Consider the following 9,955-nt stretch of genomic DNA (forward strand, 5'->3'; position numbering starts at 1 on the left):
GCCCCTTTCCATCAAAAATCAACCATTAAAAAAAACACAAGATGGATTCCAATCTCCTCAACCACGACGTTGTAACAGAAATCCTCTTGCATCTGCCATTCACATCCCTCTTGAGATTTCGAAGCGTCTGCAAATCATGGCGCGATCACATCGATTCTGAAGCTTTCAAAAAATCGCACATTCACCACCATGCCCACGACGACGGCACGCTACTCGTGCAGTTTAGTTTCCGAGAAGACGGAGTTTCAGAACTGTCGATGTTTAACGGCAAGTTGCACAACAACTCCCTGCCAGCTTCCCAGAAAATCCTGGACTACCACCTGAAGCTTGGCCTCGACACGAGGGATGCCGTCCGTCGTACTCTAATCTCCGGGCCTGCTAACGGCCTGATCTGCATCTACTACAGGGCCTCCGACTCACCTGTTGCAGTATGCAACCCTAGTTTAGGTCTCATCACTATCTTGCCACCAAACCCTAGCTCAATGTCTCATCGCATGTTGTGTCGCAACGTCGGGATTTGGTTCGACGAGGTCGCACAAGATTACGTGGTGGTGCAGCTGTTGTCGTGCCACAAAATCGGTTTCCACTTACATGCGTCGGTATACTCAAAAGCGACGAATTCTTGGAGGGGGCTGACCGTCGGCGGCAGCGATATTATTGCTCATGATTTGTGTGTTGTCACCCCTATAAATTCTCAGCGCAAGAACGGCTCCTTCTCGCACTGGCTAGCGTTTGACAAGGACAGGAATGAGGTGATCGTGTCGTTCGACTTCAGGAACGAGGGTTTCCGTGTCTTGGAGATGGCGGAGTTGGAGACTATAAAGAGGTATAGGTATATGAATATTTTTGCAGAGGGTGATGACTCTTTTCTCGTGTTCGATTCCGGTGATCAGAAAGAGCCGAAGTGGTTGAGCATATTTTGGTTGAGAGTGGAGGAGAATAGGCTGCAATGGGATCGCATGAAGATAGTTGGACCATTTGATGGCCTTGTCATAACCAAGGCTTTGACTTTGTGTGAGAGGGGTTGTGTTGTTTTGAAGGCTAAGAGCGGGTGTTTACTACTTTATGATTATTGTAATAAGAAATGTGTTAAATGTTTCGAGATGAAGAGGAATAAGCCCAAGATTTTTGAGTATAGAGGAAGCTTTGTTTTGCCTTAGGTGCTAGTGTTTTTGATTAACTTTCTTTACTTAATAATGTGAACTTTTAAAATAGTATCTAAGTTATTTATCTTTTGGTTTATAATGTGATGAGATTTTGTTAACTTTCATTTGGTTATATATGGTGTGGCACTAAGGTTATGGCCCATATCAAATTTCCTGTTTATGGTATTTAATGAAAGCTCTATGATCACACTACATTAGTGAATCTTAACATCAATGAATGAGAATTATGATAAATAGTTTTTGCTCAACATAATATCACACAAGAAGTGCCACAATCATAATTGTTGCTACCATTCTTGGCTTGAAATTTGTCACGCAAGCAACCATTAAATCGATTTAGCAATTTACCAAGCAATATTCTCAAGTCTATCATCAAATAAAATTACAATCAATATAATTAACAATCAACACATTTTCACTTCAATTAAGAAAACTCTTCACCATACCAACCCTGGCCTTAATTCTTGAGCATCTCCACTTGTGCACGAGAGAGAATCGACTTCCAACATCCTTCAAACAACCTGTAATATAGTAAACAACGTTTGCGTGATTGTAAGAAGAGATGCAGCACTAGACCAACAGCAACAGAAACAATAGCCCAAGGGCTATATAAATAATTACGTCTCAAGTTAGCCATCCACTTATTCTTGCGCTTTCCGCAATGCCTATGCACATCCTCAAACATCTCCCCATAGACGATGCTACTCCCCGGCCCAGCCACCGAATCACCCAGCTTGTTCACCATCTCCGCCACCTTACCTTCGTCCCCTAGCCAGTTGTCGATGATCCCTCTTCGCGACAGTATCTCCACATCCGTGGAGGAATCAACGACGCAGTCAAGGAATTTGACGTAATCAGTGACGAAGTTGTTTTGATTATGCTCAAAATATTGCTCGTACGCGATGAGGTTCCGCAGGAAGGCCTCTGTCCTGTCCTCGATGGTTAGTGGCGCCATTATCATCGCCCCTTCTTCGAACCTGACGTCGAACAATGTGTTTCCTTCTGGTCTGTTCTCAAACTTGACGTTAGACTCCTTAAGTCTCGTCGCGCTGCTGATGAACCCCAACTTCTTGCCTGGTATTATTACCTCGTGACGGTTTCCTCCGCCCGAGCATCGGGGAGGAGGAAGCCAGCTCTGATGGAGGAAGTCGAGCAAATGCTTCACCTGAAAGATATATGGACTAGATTAGGTTATTCGACTTTAATTAATTATGGTTGGAATTTAATTAAATAATATAGAGATAAAAAATTACTCCCTCCGTTCGTCATTATTTGTCACTAGTTTCCTCTTCGGTCCGCCTGACAATACTTGTCACACTTACATTTTACTACTTTTGGTAATGGACCCCACATTTCACTAACTCATCCCCTTTACATTTTATTATAAAACTAATATATAAAAAATATGACTCACACTCTACTAAATTTTTACACCCACTTTCTATTAAATTTCTTAAAACTCGTGTCGGGTCAAAGTGTGACATTTAATGACAGACAAAGGAAGTAGTAGCATGTGAACCTAGACGGTTAATATATACTCACTCTGTCCGCCATTAAATGTCTTATTTTTCCTTATTTTTCACAACTGTCAATAAATATCTAATTTCACTTTTACTCCATCCGTCCCACAAGAATATATACTACTCCCTCCGTCCCCGAAAATTTGTCACCTATTTCCTTTTTCGTCCGTCCCTAAAAATTTGTCAGCTTTCACTTTTACCATTTTTGGTAGTGGACCCTACATTCCACTAACTCATTCCCACTCACATTTTATTATAAAGCTAATATATAAAAGTAGGACCCACATGCCACCAACTTTTTCAACTCACTTTCTATTATATTTCTTAAAACTCGTGCCGGGTCAAATGGTGACGAATTTTGGAGGACGGAGGGAGTATTTTCTTTTAGTCCATCCCACAAGAGTATGTACTTTTTCATTGTAGAAACGATTTTATCTCTAATAAGGTGGGGCCCATTTTCCACTAACATACTTTAATTACTTCTTCTCTATCGTCTCTTTTACATTAAAACTCGTGCCGAATCCAAAGTGTTTTTTATCAAACCAACCTCAATATAAAAATGTAGGGATGCAAACTTTTTCTATCACTTTCTTTTACAAAATCAAACAACTTTTAAAATCCAAGCTGATAAAAAATGGGACATTTATTGCCAAACATAACCTGGCGAGGATGTACAATCGGCATTTGTTTGCTGCCCTTTCCGGGATAGAGACTGATGAAGAAGTTGAAGAGAAGCTGCCAAAACCTAGAATGCTGGTAAGGTTTCTCGATGAGGTCGTAGAGCTCGCACAAGACGAAGAACGGTAATTGATTCTCGAAGAGCATGAGCTCGCGCTGCAGGCTATTGATCATCCAGTTCTTTTGGAAGATGGGATCATTCCTCTCCCTCAACATCACACTTTTAAACTTGCGAACTAGCTGGACGATGAAGCAACCATCTAGCACAAGCATTTGTATGAACTCGGCCGGGGTTAGGGTTTCAGGCAGATCTGCGTAGCATCTTCTTGCCTCTGCTTCCACTCTGCTTACAGCTGCCACGTACCTTTTCACATCATTCAGTGGATCATTTGGGCCAAGCAGCTGCTTCAGGTAACGCAGCTTGTGGCCTTCCATCATCTTTAGATGCTCACTATTATTATTATTATTATTACTATTATTATTGTGGCGATGGTAAGGGCCGATGGCGATCACCTCGGGCTCGTAGGCCTTCGGGTTCAAGTTGCGTAAGTGTCTGTGAACTCTGTAGATTGTGCAATCCGACTGTGCACCGGAGACTTCGTTCAGTTTTTCATTTATCCCATCTAAGGCTTGAGTTATGATCCATGTATTTATGCACCTATGTACAAGCTGAAATTTCAGAAATTTCTATAACGTTTATATCGTATAAATATAGAATCACAATCAAGTATGTTTAAGTCAAGAATTCAAAAAATGGCAAAATGAGACTATTTTTTGTGGACGAAGGGAGTATGGTTTTATAGTAAAATGTCAGTGTGAATGAGTTCGTGGAATGTAGTGTTTATTATCAAAAGTAGTAAAAAAATAAGTGTGACAAGTACTTGCAGACTGACTGAAAAGAAAACTAAGTAACAAGTAATGGACGGAGGGAGTGTTTTATTTTTCTCTCAATTTTCCCTTTAAGTTTTATCATTCAAATTGCACTCTACTTGCTGACGCAAATCGAGAATTGAAGATACATGGAGTATGTAATTATTTCCAATTTTATTATTATTTGTATGCTTATTTTTTGTAGGGTATTATTAGATCATATATACACAGCAACACAGCACACATGTGTATGCACCATGCAGCAGCTATGCACACGTGAGATCGAGGAGAAAAGGAAGCTTCGAGAGACTAGCCAACGGCTATCTTAGCTCAACGGCTATTTCTGTTTGTTAGTTATAGTTTGTTAAAGTTAGTTAGTTAGCTATCCTTGATGTTATTAGATATTTTGTGTTTCATTGTTTTGTTAGCTCGCTTAGTATATAAGTGTGTAGTTCTCTTTGTAATCTCACTCTTTACACAATCAATAATAGAAGCTCGATTCTTTCTCTTCAGCTCAATCATGTTTGGAACATAAACTTTTCATGGTATCAAGAGCAATTTTTTTTCCTTCCGCATAACATCTCTGATTCTATCTCTGTTTTCTGATTTATCTTCATCATGAACGGACGCAATCGTGCTCCGATTCTTTCGTCCGATGACACTTCAAGCCCCTATTTTCTTCATCCGAGTGATAATCCCGGTGTAATCCTTGTTCCACAATTATTGATCGGATCTAACTACTCTACATGGAGTCGATCTTTCACCACAGCTCTTCTAGCCAAAAACAAGTTGGTTTTTGTTGATGGATCTATAGTTCGACCAAATGGAGATGATCTTCTTCATCAAGCATGGATCAGATGCAATAGCATGGCCGTTGCTTGGATATGCAATTCGGTTTCACAACAAATCTGCTCGAGTGTAATGTTTTTGGATAATGCATATGATATTTGGTAAGATTTGAAAGATCGTTTCTCGATTAGAGATTCTGCTCGTTTCTATCAACTAAGGCAACAATTGATGACTCTAAACAAGGAAGCCTCGATGTTAGCAGCTACTTCACAAATTTATAGGGTTAGGGTTGAAAATTTATAACTCGATTAGCCCGCACCCGATTAACCCGCAGCCCGTTAATGCCAGACTCGAAAACCTGATAAAATTTCTATTGTTCTATTTATTTGACTCATAATTCGTCACTTCATAGATTATTTTTATAATATGTATAACTACAAAAATAACTTTCAATTTTATATTAAATATACAAATTATATATTAAATTTTATTAATATAATAATAGATAAATAAATGAGAAACGTCAAATTCACTAAAAAATATATATAAATTTCTAAAACATGCTTTAAATTTTCTCAAAATATATTTATACTTCCTTTTGCACAGATCTCAAACATTAATATTTGTTCATGTGTATGTTTGAATAAGCATATATCTCAAATTATCAAATTTATCATAATTAATTGTTTTACATTTTATAAATATAATTAATTTTCATCATTATATATTGGATTGATCGCATGTTAATTTTATCGGTAACAATCCGATTAGCCCGTTGGGCTAGCCCGAAACCCTAGCTTTTAGGGTTAGAGTTAAACTTTTATAACCCGAAAAAATCACAATCCGATCGACCCGCACCCGATTAACCCAAAACCCGATAGGGTTAGCCCGAAACCCGCTGGGCTGGGCTGATTGACATCCCTACAGTGGCGTATGGATTCTTTCAGACAACAAGTTGATGTAACCGAGTAGAAGAGATAAAACGGAGAGAGACCTAAAGAAGGAAGAGATGTTATATCATGAGCTTAAATTTTAATGTATTTTCACTAATTTTGCAATTTCAATTGAAATTAAAATATGTTGTTGTCTTGTTTTAATTCGGTCACTAGTGTCAAGTCTTATCTTATCTTTATCTTTATAGGTCCACCTGATAAGTGATAGTTTCAAATTACACTCCATTTCTCATTAAAAATAAAATATTTTCTTTTTTAAGTTATCTCATTAAAAATAAAATATCTCCTAAAATAGAAATAACGCTATTTTTGTATAAAATTTTATGTCAGAAATCAAATGTTTCAATTTTATTGGGAAGGAGAGAGTATTTGGATTGGGTTCAAGTCAGGTTTGTATGGGCGTTAATAATACTCCACCCGTCTCATTGAAATAGGTCATTCAGGATTGACACGGGTTGTAATATGTAATTATTAAGGTAAGGGCATCATCAATGGGGTGCCCTAAGGGGTGTCCTAAAGCCCGCCCTATGCACCGCCACGTCAGCATTTTATCCTCCTACCCTTCCACCTGCAGTGGGGCGCCCTATAGGTTTCTACTATTATTTTGTTAATTAGTTTAAATGTTTTCAAATATATAAATGCAAACTAATTAAAAAACACAATGGTTAACTAAAAAACGGCAAATACTACATTGATTAAAAAAGAGTTACACGAGTTAGAAATAAAAAAAGTTGACTACTCTACAAAAGTCCCAACTTCCGGCGCAGCTCATCGATCAACTCCTGGAGGTATTCGGCTCTGGCCAGGTCCGTACACTTCATGAGGGCGTTATGTGTGTCCATCAACATCCGCACCATCGAGGCCCTTGCCAACTCCGCGTAGGCAAGAACCATCGGGGTCGGGATCGGCGATGGGGGGCGGCTTGCGAGGAGGATGTCGCCTTCGCCTTCCCCTTGTTCTTCGCAGCCTTGACGCCTACGGGACACTGGGAGGATATCGGTGTGCCGAAACTCTCATCTCCCGTGTACGTCCGGTTGAGGTCCACCAGATATGCGCCGCTTTTGCTGCTCGTGTAACCACCAGTGTTGGTGGTCTTCGTCCTCTTTGTCGCACCGGTATGCAGAATCCCGCCTTGGGACTTCTGCTTGTCCTTCAAGAGCGCCCAGACATTGAAATGCTTGAAGTCGCCGTACATGGACTGGTAAGAAAACAGCGCTCAAGCTCTCGCTGCTTCCCTGTTCCCTCGAGCACTTGCTTCTTAACAGAAATCCTCTTGCATCTGCTATTCACATCCCTCTTGAGATTTCGAAGCGTCTGCAAATCATGGCGCGATCACATCGATTCTGAAGATTTCAGAAAATCGCACATTCACCACCATGCCCATGACGACGGCACGCTACTCGTGCAGTTCAGTTTCCGAGAAGACGGAGTTTCAGAACTGTCGATGTTTAACGGCAAGTTGCACAACAACTCCCTGCCAGCTTCCCAGAAAATCCTGGACTACCACCTGAAGCTTGGCCTCGACACGAGGGATGCCGTCCGTCGTACTCTAATCTCCGGGCCTGCTAACGGCCTGATCTGCATCTACTACATGGCCTCCGACTCACCTGTTGCAAGCAAGCTCGACGAGAAAAAGAGGATGATAGGGACAAGGGAACTTTGCAAAACGCCTCATGTTTATAATTCGATGAGATTTTGTTAACTTTCATTTGGTTATATATGGTGTGGCACTAAGGTTATGGCCTTAATCAAATTTCCTGTTTATGGTATTTAATGAAAGCTCTATGATCACACTACATTAGTTAATCTTAACATCAATGAATGAGAATTATGATAAATAGTTTTTGCTCAACATAATATCAAAAAATTAAATGCAAATTGAGTTTAATTGATAGGGCGAACATAATACTAAGAAATGCTGATGTGGCAATCACTAGGAAGCCCACTAGGCGACCGTTGTGGATGCTCTTAGCACTTCAATTATTTAACATACATAATAAAATACACATGTTTTGTTCGTTGTGACAAATTACAAAGCCTTGCTAGATGTTTGAGCATCTCCCCTGTAATATGGTAAAAACCGTTTGTACGGCTGTAAGAATAAGAAGCATTGCACCAACAAGAACAGAAATAACGGCCCAAGGGCTATTAAAATATTTACGCTTCAAACTAGCTCTCCACTTATTCATGGGTTTTGCGCAGTGCTTTTGCACATCCTCAAACATCTCCCCATAGACGAAGCTATCCCCGGGTCCAGCCACCGAGTCGCCCAGTTTGTTCACCATCTCCGCCACGGTACGTGCATCTCCTAACCAGTTGTCGATGATCCCTTTTCGAGATAGTTTCTCCACATCCATGGAGGAATCAAGGATGCAGTCTAGGAAGTGGACATAATCTGTCACAGAAGTGTGCTGAAAGTATTGCTCGTATGTGACGAGGTTCCGGAGGAACGACTCCGTCCTGTCCTCAATGGTCAGTGGCGGTATCTTCATCACCCCTTCTTCAAACCCCACGTTTAACAACGTCCCTCCTTCTGATCTGATCTCAAACTTGACATTAGCCTCTTCAAGCCTCGTTGCGGTGTCGATGAACTTTACCTTTTCTTTGCCCGGGCGTGAGGAATGATGAAACCAATTGAGATGGATGAAGTCGAGCAGATGTTTTACCTGAAAAATATACTATGAACTAGATTAAATCAATTAATTGAGGTTTAAGGTTGGACTCTAATTAAATCATGGCAGAAATTTCTAACGTCACCTGGCGAGGATCTATGATGGGCTTCACGGGCACCAATGGACAGTATCTTCCAGGATACAGAATGGAGAAGAATTTGAGGAGAAGGAACCCGAACCTCTTATACTGGCCGGGGACTTCAATGAGGTCGTAGAGCTCGCACAATACGAAGAAGGGCAGCTGATTCTCGAAGAGCATGAGATCACGCTGTAGGTTGTTGATCATCCAGTCCATTTGGAAGATAGGATCTTTCGTCTCCCTCGAATTCACTTTATCAAACTTGCGAACTAGCTGGACGATGAAGCAACCATCTAGAACAAGCATTTCTATAAACTGGGCTGGGGTTAGGGATCTAGGTTGATCTGCATAGCATTTTCTTGCATCTGCTTCCACTCTCTCTAGAGCTGCTACGTACCTTCCGACACCATCGAGTGGATTTTTTTCGACAAGCAGTTGTTGCAGGTAACGCAACTTGTGGTCTTCCATCATCTTTAGATGCTCATTATCGTGGTGATAAGGGCCGATGGCGATCATCTCGGGCTCGTAGGCCTTCGGGTTCACATTGCGTAATTGTCTATGGACTCGATAGATTGTGCTTTCCGATTGTGCATCGGCAAGTTGACTTAGTTTTGCTTTCAAGCTAGTTGAGGCTAGCTCTGTGTTGTTAGATTCCATGTATACATATGTATCGATCTACTTGCTGAAAAATTATAAATTTCTTGTACAAAACATGATACCAACACATATAAAGAAACAATTCAAAGGGATTATACCCAGAACAGAATGATTTTCAGATGTACTAACCTCAGGTCACCAATAGTCTTTCTTGTTTACGAGCTGAGCTGCCAATATTGATAATAACGAAATGAATGGTAGAAAAACCTCTCTTATCCTTTCCTTCTAACGTTCAATGAAGGGACCACTGTTTTAACATCGTAATTGCCGGCAATAAATAACAAGACTTTTCAATATAGAAAATTTAAAATTGACATATACTCCCTCTGTCCCATAGAAATACATCATTTGAGGTTGACTGTTACAAACGTCTTCCGCAACGTGTCTGATTAACTAACTTCTCGTGAATTTTTGTAATCAATCCTCCAACGCTGCTCGAAGAAAAGATCACGATCTTGCTGTTCACAGACGTTTTCCGTGAGACAGCGAGAGGGAGAGCGTAAAAATATTCTTGTTGCACAAGTTAGGTTTAGGGAAAATATTTCATTAATTGATTGTGGTCAATAAAATT

The 9,955-nt window shown here is 40.4% G+C and overlaps 2 protein-coding genes and 1 pseudogene across 2 annotated transcripts; 1 reads left to right on the top strand and 2 right to left on the bottom strand.

The window, feature by feature from the left end:
• Positions 1–41: 41 nt before the first annotated feature.
• Positions 42–1,160, top strand: LOC121757500 (putative F-box protein At3g21120). Its single transcript, XM_042153036.1, has one exon. The coding sequence runs from the start codon at positions 42–44 to the stop codon at positions 1,158–1,160; it is 1,119 nt and encodes a 372-aa protein (XP_042008970.1).
• Positions 1,161–1,605: 445 nt separating this feature from the next.
• On the bottom strand, positions 1,606–4,756 carry LOC121757508 (annotated as a pseudogene).
• Positions 4,757–7,833: 3,077 nt separating this feature from the next.
• LOC121793743 (UPF0481 protein At3g47200-like) lies at positions 7,834–9,649 on the bottom strand. The gene is made up of 3 exons (XM_042191781.1): positions 9,514–9,649; positions 8,734–9,409; positions 7,834–8,642 (listed from the first exon to the last, which is right to left on the bottom strand). Exons 2-3 carry the CDS (start codon positions 9,382–9,384, stop codon positions 8,019–8,021), a joined length of 1,275 nt encoding a protein of 424 aa, XP_042047715.1. The 5' UTR covers positions 9,385–9,409; positions 9,514–9,649; the 3' UTR covers positions 7,834–8,018.
• Between the last annotated feature and the right edge of the window lie 306 nt (positions 9,650–9,955).

The sequence above is a fragment of the Salvia splendens genome, chromosome 1 (genome assembly GCF_004379255.2).
Source record: "Salvia splendens isolate huo1 chromosome 1, SspV2, whole genome shotgun sequence".
NCBI classification, from domain to species: Eukaryota; Viridiplantae; Streptophyta; class Magnoliopsida; order Lamiales; family Lamiaceae; genus Salvia; species Salvia splendens.

Bases quoted from the DNA above. Each gene is read 5' to 3' on its own strand.
- LOC121757500 (XM_042153036.1), top strand. From the start codon at position 42: ATGGATTCCAATCTCCTCAACCACGACGTTGTAACAGAAATCCTCTTG.
- LOC121793743 (XM_042191781.1), bottom strand. From the start codon at position 9,384: ATGGAATCTAACAACACAGAGCTAGCCTCAACTAGCTTGAAAGCAAAA. The intron at 8,643-8,733 runs GTGACGTTAGAA...TATATTTTTCAG, and splicing joins CCATCATAGATCCTCGCCAG to GTAAAACATCTGCTCGACTT.